Raw genomic sequence first — 17,184 nt, forward strand, 5'->3', positions numbered from 1 at the left:
ATATATAGTTAGGATCACTATTGACTCTACTTAACCTTCTTGATAATTCGGCATCAAGCACTCGTTTAGCCTCGATCATCCGTCGGTGACCGTTAAATTGTATCCGTCACCTGCATACCATGAAACAAGTAAATATATTTTTCTAACTCCAACTTCAATTAATCTATAATTAAAATACTCAAATCAAGCTCAAACAACCTAAAACTCGATAAAACAAATCGACAACATTATCAATCCCTTATCATATATTTTAACTTAATTTGTCAAGTAAAGAATGAATGGGATGGGAAAACTCGGAGATGGAGTTATCGGTAGCGGTGGGTGATAGTAGCTCTTGCAGGGCAGCATGGCACAGAGGATGGCCGCAAGGCTGCAGACTCAGCGCACGTAGCAAAAGCAGTGGTCACAGCGACACCCTGCGAGAGGCCGAGGACACCCAGGTCTACTCCTCGACCACAGCGGCAGCTTCGTCCCCAACGGGGCTCGATCTGGCCGCCATTGCATCCTTCCCCAAGGTCCCCTGCTCCCGCAGGGCCGTCGTGTGCAACTCCATGTGCTTCATCTACCTCAGCGAGCACAAAGACGACTAGATGATGAGTGTGATGTCCGAGTACAGACACATGTATTACAATACACGTGCACGTTTACAAATTTTAGACTCCTATTACAATATTATTAATTCCACAAACACGTGTGTGGTTTTGCTAGTGACAACAAAGGGATTACATCCTTAACGCTAGACTTCGGAGAAGAGGAGCTAAGGGATTTCACAATAATCGTAGGTTTAAAATTTCTGCATCTCAAACATGCTCACATTCGTAAAAAGAAAGACATAAGAAACCGGGGGAGGGGGGAGGGGGGATCGATGATCAATCAAGTCTATCCAACCGAAGGGATGGTCGATAATTTTTCAGTGAAATTTGCATAACGATTTTGGTAGATTTGAGGACAGAATCGTCACTCCACGCTTCCAATGTCGGCCTCCAATAATGAGCAGTCGCAGTCATGTAGGCCCGGGCCATCAACCGGGCCGGGCCTATATAAACATCCTTTCCAGTCCAAGTGCAGCACCACGCTCTCTGCACCCAATTCATTCCCATCACCGGCACCACTGCTGTCGCCACGACAAGCTCTTCTTCTCCTCGCGCATCCGCCCATGGAGCTGGCCTCCTCCGCTTCCGCCTCCGTCTGCTCGGCGTACCACCAGCTCTCGGCGCCAGAGGGCGATGATGGTGACGGCAGCACGCAGGCGACGACGCAGCTCGCACGGCGGCGGGGGAGGAGGCACGCCGGCGGCTGCGCCGGGCTCCGGCGGCGGTGCTACGCGGTGCTGAAGCAGCAGCGGACGCGGCTGTACATCCTCCGGCGGTGCGTCACCATGCTGCTGTGTTGGCACGAGCACGACCTGTCCGACTGAGCCTGGGCCGCGAGCCCGGTTGAATTCCACGCAGGCTGAGCTGGGCCGGGCCGGGCCTAGTTTTCTCGTTCGTTTTGTAGGAAGTTTAGAGTTTCGGTGTACACTGCCGGTCTGTGAAAAAGAGCAAATTCTGGTGAACTTTTTCGGTTTGATGTGTGTTTGAGCATGAATGCAAACAGGGTAGATTTGTGATCCAACGAAATTCCAATCAACATGTCTATATGTGTAGAGATGTAAGTGTATGTCTAATAGGTAGTTTTAGATCACTATTTAGTTATTTTTTTATTAACTTAATTAGATAAGAGTGAATCTTTAACTTATGTTTTTTAATTTTGTATCAATCTAGTAACTAAAAATACAAAACTTACCTCCAGTATCATGTCGTCTCTATAAAAATCGCTTGCCTAACAACTTTGGTACTACTAGTAGTGTACCTCGCACTAGCGTTTGGGAAGCCAGGCAGGTTTCTCAGAATTGTCATCGGTCGTCGACACATGAGACATGGCCGATTCTTTGGTAGCTGGGGAGCTAGGAAGCACTCTGATTTGGTTGGTGAGAGATTGCGATCCTCCGCCGGGCAGATGAAATTGCCGCTCATACGTGCTGCGATTGGAGTTTTGAGCAGTTTACTACGGACGATGGAGCTGCTACGGATCGGAGCTTTGGTGAATTATAGTGCTCCATTGAGGCTGTGCCCTGTGCTTAATGGTATCCGACTTCAGTTCCTTGTCATTTCCTTTCTCTGAAACCATCCCCCCCCCCCCCCCTCCGGCACCAATGCAACTTTTGCGACCAATTCACGCGGCTCCGTCACACCTTGGGCGCCAATGTAACTTTTCGGCCAACTCATACCATTTAGTCAGTTTGTCCCTATTAGTGCCATACGAAATGAGACATTCAAAGGGTTAGACTCGAGGACATCAACATTGTATGATCGATTATATGCAAATTAACTAATTAGAGAGGATGAATGATTGCGGAAGCTAAATTTAAATTTTAAATCACTCTAATCAAATATCCAATTTAATCGCGAGCTTCAATTCGGGACAAACATCTATCACGTCAATAAAAACGATGCAAATAAAGATCCAACTGTTAGATTGCTCTCAATTTTTTTAATGTAGATACTAGACAACCATGCAAATCTATTGCATAAAGAATCAAGTCAATAGGATCTCTAGATCCAAAGATATGAAAATCGCAAGCAGCATGTAATAAAAATATATCAACCCTAATAATACAAGAATTATTAAATTCTACCAACCAAAAATTTCAGAACATACCTTCATACTTGATGATGATTTTGATTGGATGAAGCAAAGACAAATCACAACGATTCAACAATCTACCAAAATTCACCGCAAAACGACGAACATGAAAAGCACTGAGAAAAACTTACAAAATTTGCTCTTCACTGCACGGATGGGTTACAAGATGCATCACAAGCATCCCTAAAAGTTTCATCTATAAAACCCTAGATTAAACTCTCTAGTCCACTATTTTTCTAATCTGTGGTCTACTGTTCAGTAGCGTAATTTATTTTGCCAAATCGAACACCTTGAATCCGAGTCGGATTCTGTCATCCATGACAGATTCTGAGTTTTATTTTGCGTGTCTAAATTTTCTTTGTCGAACCGGATTTCGACACCCGTATTCGTGTCCAGTAACACTGCTGTGCGGCGTTGTTCCTCATCCTTATATTGTCGATAGCAACAGAGCCCGATCAAGTCTCTCTCTCTCTCTCTCTCTCTCTCTCTCTCTCTCTCTCTCTCTCTCTCTCTCTCTCTCTCTCTCTCTCTCTCTCTCTCTCTCTCTCTCTCTCTCTCTCTCTCTCTCTCTCTCTCTCTCTCTATATATATATATATATATATATATATATATGCATTCAAAAATACATGCCTATTTAAAAAAATGACATAAATAGCCTATCGTCGTCCATCCAACGGACGACACCTTGGCATGGCAGATCAGCATGGTGTAGAAGGTGTTGCCCGTTGGATGGATGGCACCTTGCTACCTTGCTATCGCCCATCCAGCAGGAGACACATTTGTGTCACCCAATCTGAGGGCGTCAGCAAGATATCATCCATTGGATGGGCAACACATTGCTGTCACCCAACAAACAGGTGTCATCTTGCTGAATTAGGTTTTGGCCCACTGTCGTTTTAGTTTGTGGCAAAATAATCGTCATTCATGCGTCACCATTGTTGTCGAAGTATTTTAAAGTCCATTGCCATTCGATGTTTTTAAGATATTTTTGATATGCGGAATTCAAGGAAAAGGAATGTTGAACACGGTGATTTTAATCGGAGTTGCGACATACACGGTGTCATGAACTGTACACGATCATTCTAACACATCTCTGTACCACCTTTAAACCTAACATGTCTTAGGGAACATAAACAATATGATTAAAACATCAACTCTACTGAGTGCAATGTGGGTACTTTTCATTCATCTCCGCTGTCAATCCTACCTCACGCGTCCGACGTGTCCTTTCGCGCTTCCTCTCCCTCTCCGCCTCACGAGCCTCCTCCATCATACAGTTATGCTCATTCCTCATCTTCTACTATCCTCTTGAATGCGTTTGTTCGTAGTTTCCCTCCTCTCGTCATCTTCTATTTTATAGAAGTGTCTCCAAGCGGTTAAGTGTTGAGTGTATAGGAGGAACACATCTACTGACAACTGCTCAGTATCTAGCTATTGTAAAAAGTCACATAGTGTTGACGAAGACTGCAACGGAGACCAAAATGTTCAGTGAGAAATCTAAGTTGTATTTAGAATATTTTGGCCAGATGTGTTTACCTGGCAGCTGTGGCTAACATGGTTGCAGCCCTGCGGTGAGTCGTACTCGTAATTCCGGCATATGAAGAACCTCCTTCCATAGGTGTTGGAAAATTCAAAGGACTTTATCACCTTACAAAGATCTTCACACTAGCACATGTGCACTTTGACCCCCAACTGGCGTAGTATCATGCAAATATTTCTTGGGAAAAGTATCAAACGCCATTTTAGTAGGAATTATGGAGGTTGAGACGAGTGATTTGGTTCTACATATGGCTAAGAGATCTTCTATTTATATTGGAGTTTCGTGCTAGTTCATAGACTAAGTCCACAGAAATTGAATTTGAAAAAGCTATTGATTCTGCTGTAAGGAGTGGTCATATCCATTGAAAAGACTATTTCTAAAAAGTCTATTTCTGAAAAGCCTAATTCTGAGAAGATTAGGTCTAAAAAGCTACTTCTGAAAATACAGGGCTTCACCTCTTCTTCTTCTTCTCTCCCCTCCCCTCCCCTCCCCTCTCCTCTCCTTCTCTTCCCTTATTTCAGCTCTCTCTCTCTCTTCAATCGACTGGGAAAGGCAGCAAATGACCGCGCTGACGTCGGGCTGAAAATGTGTTGCTCGTTCAACGAGTGATATCTTTTTAGTGGGTCTGTGGGGGCATGCACGACGCTCTTATCGCCTGTTGGACAGGCGACAGTATGATGTTGACTATCCAACGGGTGACACTTGACGTGGCAGTCAGGTTAGCCGGAGTATTAAATATAAAAAAATCTATTAAGCTCCAGTACGTCGGCCTGACCGACTGGGCTTCAAACTCGTCAGCCCGCGCATCTGTCTTCGGCCCGACTCCAGCGCCCACCGAGCTGCCTCGGCCACATGGCCTGCCTGGGCCTCCAGCAAATCGGGCCACACCACCTGGACCTCACCACGTGAGCGCACCAGCAGACCCCGCCTGAGCTGCTTCCCAGCCACCTGGCGCCCACCGTGGCCTGGGCCTCTGGCTGACCGCGCACACCACAGCCTCCAGCTGCTGCTCTGTCCAGCCGGGCCCTCCACGTGGGCCTGAGCGCCTGGACACCTCTGGACCGCGATTTTTTATTGTTTTATTTTTCAATATTTACAAAAATATATGCTTTTTTAAAATATTACACATCTAAGTTTATTGTCGTCCGTTGATAGAGCAATAATAAAATATCGTTCATCCAATAGTCGATATATTTTAAAAAATAAAAAATAAAAATATTATGTTTTATTACTCTTAAAATTCAAAACACTAACAAAATAGTCATGAAAATTCTGAAAAAAATATATGTGGTAGAATATACTATGATATTACTAAAAAAATCAAATAAAAAATTATTTGTACAATAAAAAATAAAAAAGACAAATTTCATTGTATCGATGATTATAATTTCATTCGTGTGTAATACTTGCGTGGTTGTTAACTAAGCTTGTGTTTTCTTGTCTTTTCATGAGCAATATTTTTAGCTGTCCTGGTAGATTGTAACCTTACAATAGTGGTTTTAAGAGGAGGAGGAGGAGGACTGCACTGGGAATTTATAGATTTAGTTTAACGCGAACCAAACCCAATAGATTTGGATCCAAATATACACCACTATCCAAAGGAATAAAAAATCTATGAAAACAAAAAGAAAAGATAAAACACACTGATTTGATGACCTCTCGCCGACACGTTTTGAATTCTTTTCGTTCTTCCCGTATTATACGCGTGCAATCAAACAACCAAAGATGAGCGACTCCAGGAGGATAGGTCCAAAGCCAGATTAGCAACACGACACGAAATAATACAATCAACGTTGGCAGTGGCCTTGCGCCATCTCCCCAACATCCATCCATATTCGCCTCCAGTCCCTCGCCAGTACAGCGTTTGTTTTGTCGCTCACGAGAAGGAAGGCAACGTACCTTCCGCCACCTCGTCGTTCTGCCCCGCATCCGCCACCTCCACCAGCCCGTCCTATCTCTCATGACCTTTTTTTTAACTCGCCGATGAAAAATCTTATCGAAAATTAAATCTGCTCCCTCTAACCCCGTCATAACACTCCGTTCTTCGTGGTCTGAGACATTGATCATGTTTCCATATAACTGAAATTTAGGAGAAAGAGAAGGCATGTCTCGTGTCCGTGGAGCGTAAGCCCCGTTTGGAAAACACGGGAGTTTTGTGGAACTCGAACTGTGTCGTGCGAAATTCTTGCAAAACTTTCTATGTTTAGTTCAAATCCCGTGGGGCGGCACAAATTCTTGATTCCCTGACAGATGTAAAGACGCGACTCTCAGCATGTCAAGTGTCTTTCTGAGTTTATTCAGACTTCAGACTGCTTAGTTTCTCTTTGTTCAGTCCTTCAAAATCTCTGTTTTTTTCTTTCGGGACAGCTGTGTTAGTACCTGGACTCTGAACAGTAGTCAGGCTATGGGTTGCGCGAGATTTATCGGTCGTGGCAGGGAAAAATGCGTAGACGACGATCACCTCTACTCTCCACTCCGGTCCACACGTACCAGATAGCTAGCAACGACCTCATCAATGAAACGATCAATTGGTCCAAGTGGACACCAGCGTCGCCTCAGGACTAGCAGCCGAGTGTGGCAGCTGCTCCGGATGCGGAAACAGATTCTCTGACTTAGACCATCTTTAAGATACTTTTAAAACTTATTTTTTATATTTTTATATAGAGAAACTTTCTAATAATATTATCTCTTTAAATCTCATTCACCTTCAATAGACTCATAACACCTCTGAACCACGATATTTTAAAATATTACACATCTAAGTTACTGCTACATATCGGTATAGAAATAATAAGATATCACTCATCCAATAGATGACATATTAAAAAAATAAAAAATATTATGTTCTATTACTCTCAATTCAAAACACTAACAAAATAGTCATGAAAATTCTGAAAAAATATATGTTGTAGAGTATACTATGATCTAACTTAAAAAATTAAATAAAAATATATTATTTGTATAACGAGAAAAAAACATAAATTTTATTGTATCAATAATTATTACAAAATATGATTGTAAGGTTACATGTTACTTTACTGATTCCACTTCCACCTGATTAACTCTATGATTATTACAAGAATTTGAATTTATACTCTTATAAAATGAACGAGTTGTGACAGATCCAAATAATCTTCAGCATACATCTTACACGATTAAACGATCCACAATCAAAATTAGTCCCTTGTCTACTCCTCTCTTAATTATTTGAAAACTTCTAATTAATTTAGAAATCTACAATTAATAAGTATTATTAGCATTAGAAAGTATTAATACATCATTATTTCCTTTCATCTACAAGGGTGCATCATAAGCTTTTTTATTTTCAACGATTTTTTCCTATGAAATTTTTTAGTTTTGTCACAATATTTTTAGCTTTACTGATTCTACTTCCAACTGATTAAGTCTCGATAATTCTTACAAGAATCTGAATTTATACTCTATAAAATAAACGAGTTATGATATATTCGAATAATTTTCACCGTACATCTTACACAATTAAACAATCCACAATCAAAGTTGGTTTCTTATCTCCTCCTCTCTCAATTATTTGAAAACTTCTAATTAATTTAAACCTACAATTAATAAGCGCTATCAGCATTAGAAAGTATTAATACATCATTATTTCATTTCATCTATAAGGGTGCATTATAAGCTTTTTTATTTTCAATGATTTTTTTCCTATGAAAATTTTTAGCTTTGTCACAATATTACTAATTTCATGCGTGTGTAACACTTGCGTGGTTGTTAAGTAAGCTTGTGTTTTGTTGTCTTTTCATGAGAAATATTTTTCGCTGTCCTGGGATTGTAACCTTACAATAGCGGTGTTAAGAGGAGGAGGAGGACTGCACTGGGAATTTATAGATTTAGTTTAACGCGAACCAAACCCAATAGATTTGGATCCCAATATACACCACTATCCAAAGGAATAAAAAATCTATGAAAACAAAAAGGAAAGATAAAACACACTGATTTGACGACCTCTCGCCGACACGTTTTGAATTCTTTTCGTTCTTCCCGTATTATACGCGTGCAATCAAACAACCAAAGATGAACGACTCCAGGAGGATAGGTCCAAAGCGAGATTAGCAACACGACACGAAATAATACAATCAACCGTGGCTCCCATCGAAATCGCGTGACTCCATCGGCAATTTTGGTGGAGTACTTCGGCAGTTGGCCTTGCGCCATCTCCCCAACATCCATCCATATTCGCCTCCAGTCCCTCGCCAGTACAGCGTTTGTCTTGTCGCTCACGAGAAGGAAGGCAACGTACCTTCTGCCCCATATCCACCGCCTCGTCGTTCGGCCCCTATCCGCCACCCCCATCAGACTGTCCTACCTCTCACAACCATTTTTTAAACTCATTAAAACCATTTCTAACCATATTTTTTTCATTTCGTTCTCTTTTCAATTCCCTTTTCCGTTTTTATTCTTTTTATTTTCTCTTATTTTTAACAGCTTTCTTTCAAAGGTAATCGCGAAGGAAAAGTAGAGATAATTCCGTCCTGAAGATAATGATCTTGAGAATCCCGTTGTGAAGAAAAACCGTTGGAACGTTAAAGGAAACAAGAATCCTTTCACGACGGGAATCTCCCCTGTGAAGAAAAACCCTTAGAAATAACCTAATGAAGAATCCTATTGAAAATGAAAATTGAACCTGCTCCCTCTAACCCTATCATAATACGCCGTTCTTGTTTCGTCATCTGAGACATTGATCATGTTTCCATATAACTGAAATTTAGGACAAAGAGAAGGCATGTCTCTTGTCCGTGGAACGTAAGCCCCGTTTGGAAAACACGGGAGTTTTGTGGAACTCGAGCTGTGTCGTGCGAAATTCTTGCGAAACTTTCTATGTTTAGTTCAAATCCCGTGGGGCGGCACAAATTCTTGATTCCCTGACAGATGTAAAGACGCGACTCTCAGCATGTCAAGTGTCTTTCTGAGTTTATTCAGACTTCAGACTGCTTAGTTTCTCTTTGTTCAGTCCTTCAAAATCTCTGTTTTTTTCTTTCGGGACAGCTGTGTTAGTACCTGGACTCTGAACAGTAGTCAGGCTATGGGTTGCGCGAGATTTATCGGTCGTGGCAGGGAAAAATGCGTAGACGACGATCACCTCTACTCTCCACTCCGGTCCACACGTACCAGATAGCTAGCAACGACCTCATCAATGAAACGATCAATTGGTCCAAGGGTCCGTTTGGTTGGAAGACAAAGTGGGATAGGATAGGGTCGTCCCTGTTTTTAGGGATGGGATGATCCTCTTTTTTGTTTGGTTGGTTGGATAGGATGAGTCTCTTTTTTGTTTTGGTTGGAAGGACGAGGACGGATGGGGATGAGAATCATCAACTAATTATATTTTTTAATTTTAAATAATAATTATTAATAATACACTAATCAACATGCACCAACATATATTAATATTACTCTTGCCATAGTCATTACTAATTAACAATAAAATATACTAATTAACCATAATCATACTCTAATTAGCTCATTAATTAGCAATAATTAGTACATTAACCCTTACAAATTCTAATCTCATAGTAATATGTACTAATAAGTAATAAAAGCATACTAATATCATTAATTATTTTACTAATGTGCATGATTAGCAAAGATGGATAGCTTCATCCCACCAATTTTGAGGGATATCTTCATCCAGCATATTGAGATAATATTCCTTACGAAGGATCATCCCATCCCTGCTGCCCCTGAATCAAACACCACAAAAACAGGGATCGCCCCATCCCATCCCACCTCATCCCTTGAACCAAACGGACCCGTGGACACCAGCGTCGCCTCAGGACTAGCAACCGAGTGTGGCAGCTGCTCCGGATGCGGAAACAGATTCTCTGACTTAGACCATCTTTATGATACTTTTTAAAACTTATTTTTTATATTTTTATATAGAGAAACTTTCTAATAATATTCTCTTTTTAAATCTTATTCATCTTAAATAGACTCGTAATACCGTTATTTCCTATATATCATCTACTGTATCACCAACGATGAACCTCACATGCCATCTCTTTCCTCCTCCATGTGCATCCCCGCTGGGCTCCAGCAGCCTCCAGCACGCGCTGCACACCCGTGTCTTCGCCTGCCTTGGGCTTCAGCTTCCATCGGACCATGCCCTTACCTGGCATCGATCCCCGACGAGCAGCCTCCTATCATATGACTCTGGTGCCTTTCTGAAAAGGATATGATCCTAACCCAAATCTTCAAATAAAAAAACTCCATCATGCCAATTTGTTCTTCTAGAACGTGGGGCCATCTGCGCCCGCTGGGCGACGCTACGCGGGGTTATCGACGAGTGGGCGACCTCACGCAAGGCTACAAGCGACGACACGCACCGAAGCTACCGCTGTTGTCGCTCCCGCTACCGGGCTCACCTTGACGAGCACATCGCGGAGGACGTCATCGGGTGGGTGCGAGCAGGAGGCGCGGAAGAAGCCGAAGGCACTGGCGGTGGGAGCGTGGGCCAGTAGGATTAGGAGTCTGAGAGGAATTCTCAACTTCTAGCTAGGACGAGGATGTGTCTGAGGGATTAGTAAAAATAGGAATCTGTTTAAGAAGCTGTTGGATGATTTTTTTTTTCAAAATCTCTAAATTTACCAATAAGAAACATAATTGATGTCATCTCCTATCACCTGTGAACAGTAGCTGTGATATACTCCTGCCACAGTATTTCTGATGAACAGGAATGCAGCAGTCCCCTCGCTACAGTAAAGTCGGTACAATAATTTATAAACAGTACCTACAGTACAATGTTTTTACTACAAATTACTATTTTCTCTCTCACAAATCACTGTTTATTCTACTGTTTATGAGTGGCTTTCCTGTTCTTAGTCAGAGGATCTGATTCCCTGGATGCACGAATGGTGCACCATTTTTTCCTTTTTTTCATTAACATGGATGCTTCAATTCGTTTAGTTCTCTTGTATCTACTATTTGTGAACATCTGATCTTATAAATATGTGAAAAATATAGAGGATACTCTCTGTAACTAAATTATATATAAAAATACAGAGATTTATATAGGTTTAGGTTCTTCAAAGATAATAGGCATACATCGTGTTGTGTTTTATTGGTCCTCGAGATAGATTACAAAATAGATCTTGGCTTATTTAGATGGATTTAAATCTAATCATGAGCTCTTGCATGTAATCTTGGTGAGATGTAAAAGTAGATCGCGAGTACATAAGGTTCAGGGGCTTGATGCTTATGTATGCTTGTGTCTTTTTCGATGGACTTATTCTCCGCAGAGTTCCTTGGCTCCATATATATATATATATGGGGTAATTGTATGGCATCTGGACTCCTTTTTTATAGAATTTTGTTGTATTTAGAGATAAATTTTCCTGTTTATAAGACACCTTCGTACCTACAGATAGTTTTCATAGTCTAAGGATTCCTTTTCTAGACACCGACGTATGCCCCGAGAATTAAAAAATCCTAAAAATATAGATACATATAAGATACGGATATACCATAGTTTATACTACCTATGGTCACTTGTCATGAAGAAGCTATTAGATATGGGCAAGGCTAAGCCCATTCATAATTCCTGAAAATCTTAAAGGTCAAACCATATAAAAGGATGTGCACATCTTTAGTCTCACCTTACTAGTTTGACCTTGCACATATGGATGAGAGGGAGTGAGGCGGGTTGAAGGGCGCAAGTACGTGGCACCTATGTGGATGATTCATCAAAATTTGGTCCAATGCCTTGCACAGGTGTGGTTTTTTTTTTAGTTTTATTTTTCAATATGAGACGATACACACGGTTACGAGATATAGAGATTGTGCCAATTGAGAATTCGATCATGGCATGTCTCAATCACATGAGTTTTTCTCTATATATACGTATATGTGGCATCGCCATAACGTATACGCGAGTTAGGGTTGTTGCCTCTTTTTCTCTGCTGCATTGCACATGTATACTACTCCATCCTGCGTGTCGACGTGCACCAGCAGTCATCGTCATTGAGTCTGCACCGGGAGAAAACGAATAAAGTTTTTGAGAAGAGCTCGATGCGACTATTTGCGATCTGCTTTCTCTATGTCATCTTCAGTATCGACATCACGGTGTCTTTGTCATCTTCTCCAAAAGGTGGTCAATCTCCTCTTGCTATTTCTGGTCAGTATGATAACTGCAATCACATTTATTATTTTCGCATATCTCTCATGATCTGTTTTCTACTATTCCTATTATTAAGTACATTAGAGAAATATTTATGTAGCGTTATTATATACATATCTAAAGTATGTTCTTATATATCATCATACTAGTTTATCTATTCTACTTTATTATTTATTTATGGATTAAGTTAAATCTAAAAGTGCTGATTTTTGTATCAGAAGCTTCACACGGATTTTATAGGATTTCCAAAGAGCCACGTGAGTAGACACAATTTCTCATTAAATTTGTGCTTACGTACGTTTAAAATGGATGAGCTTCACATCAACTTCCTGAGAAAATGTAGTATAACTCCTACTCCTTTATTAATAATATCAATTAAGTGTTCATGTATTGCAACAAAAATATGGATATATGGGTGAGTCATGCTAGCGCCGTCAAACGAATATATCAGAAGCGATATCGTAATTTGATTTTAGAAGAGATGACTATCTGTTAATTTTTTTTTAATTTATTTATTTTATTAATAAAATAAGTCATATATTCGTAACCGGTAACAAAACGGAAAAACGAAAGGATAAGAGCCGGTAACAAAGCAGAAAGGCGAAAAGATAAGAATGGATGATAAAAATAGATAAATCATTTGAATTTTAGAGATTTTTATTAAGAGAGGAACCCGAGGAATATATAACACGAGTAGTGTTCGCAACGAATCTCTCGTAACGCACAATTCTCTTCAACTCTGTGGTAGCAATAATTTGTTTGGAGGCAAGGATTCCTTAAAAACTAATATTAGAAAATGATTGAGGGGAAAAAAACGAGAGGAATCAGCATCGACGTCACTACAATGAAACGTCCCTCAAATGGCATCATCAGACACTACGTTTTAAAGCTAGAGACACCGAGATGGGTATAGACATGGATTTTTTTTTTCTTCTGGGAACCGGACACGCTGCTTGTTCATCCGGCCATCTTTTCATCTTTCACAGAACCTACTAATAATTCATTTCTTACACTGCACACAATTGATTACATTAGCACTTTTTTTTTTTTGGAAAATTTGGCTAGGATTCTCTAGCATACTCAGTTCTGTTTAGTTGAACTTTTTTTTTTTGACTTTTGCTTCTTATAAATCAGAAGTTTAAAATTATCTCCAACAGAGACTCTAAAAATTCATACTTTATAACACTATTACAGAATCCTCTAACACTATTACAGAATCTTCTATTTTTTTTAATCTTCAACAGAGACCATATTTCCTACCTTACATTACTCTCCTTCTCCCCTCGAACCCACACGCATACTCAGTGCACAGTATTACGGATCGATACAGTAGCTGGCAAATTTACCTCTCCTGTTTCCTGTGCTCGACAGACCGTATCACTGTAGGGAGCAATACGGCTTCCGTTAGACCATCTCCAGCAGCTACCTTAATTTTTTATCTTCAAAAACACTATTACAGCATCCTCTATCACTATTACAGCATCCTTTATTTTTTCATCTCCAGCAGTTACCCTATTTCCTATCTTCTACTCCTCTTTTTCTCTCTCTGGGCCCGCTGTCAGCCTCTGTGAACAGTTTTGCCTACAGTAGTCCGCAAAACAGGTGTACTGTAACACTGGATACAGTGCTGCTTTAGAGAGGAAAACAGCTGCTACAGTGCACCACAAATTACTGTAGCACTCGATTTACGCAGTTTGAAGTTTCTTTTAGAGTTGGTCTAATTAAATAGTCTACTGAGAAGTTATTTTTTAAAAAACTGATTTATAAGAATGATTTAAAAGCTAAGAAACAAATTAAAATGAGTTTTTTTTGACGTGCTGAAAAACTAAAAATTTATTAAAAAATCAATAAAAAAAATCATCGACCAGAAAATAGGAACTAGCTTTTCAGAAAAAAAAAAAAAAACATAGCGCAACCAAACACAACCTCAATGACATGGAGATGAGCAGGGGCGAAGCTAGAGCAAAACGGAGGGGGGTGCAAGATTTTAGCACAACTACATCGTGAGGGGCTTGGAGTTAGGGCCTGGGGTCTCGCCGAGCAGCTGGGCCGAAGGGGGTGCATCAATTTGGGCCAAGGGGGTACGTATATGGTAAAAAATTGATGGTAATAACTAATTTTTGGATTTGGTCTGGGTGCATCCGCACCCTGTACAGCCTACTGGGCTTCGCCCCTGGAGATGAGTACCCGGCTTTGAGCCCATAAGGGCGGAACGCTCGAAGGCGTCAACTGCCAAACCGAGCTAGCGCTCAATTTCTATGTGAACACCTGCGTCGAACCTCGAACCCGGGTGGCCGGCTGCACAACCTTAGCACTAGAATTAGAGATTTTTATGCAATTACAAAGACAAACAGCAGCTCGAAGAGTCACAAGTTGGGATACTACAATTTGAAGGCCTGTCTGTACCCATTGCCAGCTTATATTTGACAAAAAGAAACAAAAAAATTGAATACAATACATTAACACTAATTAACATCATCTTATAATGAGGTGTTGGGGAAGAGGACTAGTTGATGGCTTCCGACCAAGTCCAGCTTTTATCCATCAAGCAAAACCCCATGAACAGTCCCACAAAAACAAGAGGAGAAAAGACCGGCCATGTATGTATATATACACACTTGCACCCAACACCACCGCCACCGAGAACAACAAGAACAACCAGTGTTACTGGACATCTGTTTCCAAACTTTTTTTTATCAAATTCGACATCCAAATTCGAGTTAGTCGAATTGGATTCCGAATTATATTTTATATGTATATATTTTTTTAAAATCTGAATCGGATTCCGATATGCGTGGAACAACATATATAAAGGAATTTAGGAATCCAACCACTACCATCTAGCTGTCTCTATGTACTTTAGCATCATTATTTTCTTTCTTGCTAGTTTAATTATCGTTGCTGTTGATCACCAGAAGCTGTATGTAATTACCGCAGTAAAAAAACCCATGAGCAAATGGGAGGAGGAGGAGGAGGTGGAGGCGGGGGGCTAGTTCATGTCCACCATGGCGTCGTGGAAGGCGGTGACGCGGTCGGGCGTGACGCACTGCGTGATGAGCCGTGCCCCTGGCTTGTGGACCCAGGGCTTGACGAGGATGCACGTGGCGATGTAGTCCAGGTTCGTCAGCGGCACCACGTGGGCGGGCGGGCCCCACCCGTAGTCCACCTCAGCGAACCCCAGCCGCGTCCAGTCCGACACCAGCAGCGTCCGGTAGTCGGAGGTGATCTGGTACGGGTCCACCTCCGCCTCGCCGGCGGCCCACCGCGCGAACTCCGACGGCAGCCGCTTCTTCCCCTCCCGGATGATCTTCACCACGTCGGTGATGGAGGCTGACGCCACCTTCCCCGCCGTGGAGGACACGCGCATGATGTAGTAGCAGTTGCCGTAGAACCCGGACCCGCCGCGCGGGAGGCGCGCGTGGAGGAGCGGCCGCGCGTTCATGGCGAAGCAGAGGTGGACGGGGATGTCCGCCGGGTCGAAGGCCGCGGCGCGGGTGCGGCTCTGCCACGCCTTGGCGATGAGCACCTCGAACGCCGAGCACCGGCCCCCGCCCGTCGCCGCCGCGAACTGGGACTTGAAGTGGTCGATGTAGTCGGCGGAGATGTCGATGGCCAGGTACTCGAGCCGCTTCGCGCCGGCGGGCTCCGGGAGGCTGCCAACCAGTGCGCCGGCCGGGTCAGGGATCGCGTCGCGGCCCCAGGACGGCGCGACGGAGATGGTCTCCGCCCCTCGCGCTAGCTCCCCCACCGCGCCCATGAACTGCGCCGCCCCGGGCCCGTCCGCAACCGCGTGGCTGAACCGGAACCCCACCACGAAGCCGCCGCACCCGAACGTCGTCACCTGCGCGCGTCAAATCCAGCAGCAGCGCGTCAAATCCACGGCCAACCCAACCAATCCAGCACAATGCGGCTCGAATCGAGGAATCCACATACCTGTACAAGCAGGATGAGCTTGTTCTCCTCCTCGCGGCTGGGCCGGGGGAGCGGGTGCGGGAGCAGCTCGTCCTTGGGAATCTGGAGCGGGTACTCGAGGTAGTCGACGTCCTCGAGCCGGCACCGGACGGCGGCCTCGATGAACCAGACGCCCGCGGCGCAGCAGTCGACGTGCAGCCCCCCGGCGTCGGACACGGCGAGGCGGCCGGCGAGCGGGTAGTACTCCACCAGCGCCCGCGCGAGGGCGTCCTCGATCTGGCGGGCCGGACCGAGTCCCTCCCGTGCCAGGTCGGGCTTGAAGACGTGGAGCGACTCAATGAGCGCCATCTGCGTCGGGTAGCGGTCGAGCCACGACAGCCGGAGCGGGCCGCTCGGCGTCGGCTCAGCTGGTGCCACGAGACGCTGCGCCAGCCGCTCCACCGACTTCGCCGCCGCCATGGTTCCCCTCGGGTGCACGGAACGAAAGGAGAGGGGACACACACTCTCTCTCTCTCTTCCTCCCTCTTGGATTTGGCTCGGCGAGCTGGTTGCTGGCTGGTGGTGGGTGGGTGTGCGCTGTCGAGGTGAAGTGAATTGAAATGGTGGTTGCTTGGAGTTATGCGTGGGGAGCTGAATCGGGGTTTATATAGATGGGTGCGTTGGGTAGGGATCAAATCCTCTGACAGGGAAACAGTGATTTCGTATGAACGCGACAGTGATTTTACGGGTGGACGGTGCACAATATCACTGTTTATAAGAACACTGTAATTATTACATTATTTGTAACATAAAACTATAATTATTATGTTTAGTATCATTAAATTACAAATTTTGTACATATTTATAACCTAAAACTCAATAACCCATATGACAATAAGATAATCATATAGTATATGTGCT

At 43.0% G+C, this 17,184-nt stretch overlaps 2 protein-coding genes across 2 annotated transcripts; one reads left to right on the forward strand and one right to left on the reverse strand.

The window, feature by feature from the left end:
• The first annotated feature begins 1,075 nt into the window (after nt 1-1,075).
• On the forward strand, nt 1,076-1,633 carry LOC133884990 (small polypeptide DEVIL 17-like). The gene has a single exon (XM_062324604.1). The coding sequence runs from the start codon at nt 1,157-1,159 to the stop codon at nt 1,415-1,417; it is 261 nt and encodes an 86-aa protein (XP_062180588.1). The 5' UTR covers nt 1,076-1,156; the 3' UTR covers nt 1,418-1,633.
• Nucleotides 1,634-14,751: 13,118 nt separating this feature from the next.
• LOC133885566 (acyl transferase 7-like) lies at nt 14,752-16,913 on the reverse strand. The gene is made up of 2 exons (XM_062325290.1): nt 16,306-16,913; nt 14,752-16,213 (listed from the first exon to the last, which is right to left on the reverse strand). Exons 1-2 carry the CDS (start codon nt 16,741-16,743, stop codon nt 15,362-15,364), a joined length of 1,290 nt encoding a protein of 429 aa, XP_062181274.1. The 5' UTR covers nt 16,744-16,913; the 3' UTR covers nt 14,752-15,361.
• Nucleotides 16,914-17,184: the final 271 nt, after the last annotated feature.

Source organism: Phragmites australis, chromosome 11, assembly GCF_958298935.1.
Source record: "Phragmites australis chromosome 11, lpPhrAust1.1, whole genome shotgun sequence".
In the NCBI taxonomy this organism is placed as follows: Eukaryota; Viridiplantae; Streptophyta; class Magnoliopsida; order Poales; family Poaceae; genus Phragmites; species Phragmites australis.

Bases quoted from the DNA above. Each gene is read 5' to 3' on its own strand.
- LOC133884990 (XM_062324604.1), top strand. From the start codon at position 1,157: ATGGAGCTGGCCTCCTCCGCTTCCGCCTCCGTCTGCTCGGCGTACCAC.
- LOC133885566 (XM_062325290.1), bottom strand. From the start codon at position 16,743: ATGGCGGCGGCGAAGTCGGTGGAGCGGCTGGCGCAGCGTCTCGTGGCA. The intron at 16,214-16,305 runs GTATGTGGATTC...TGACGCGCGCAG, and splicing joins AGCTCATCCTGCTTGTACAG to GTGACGACGTTCGGGTGCGG.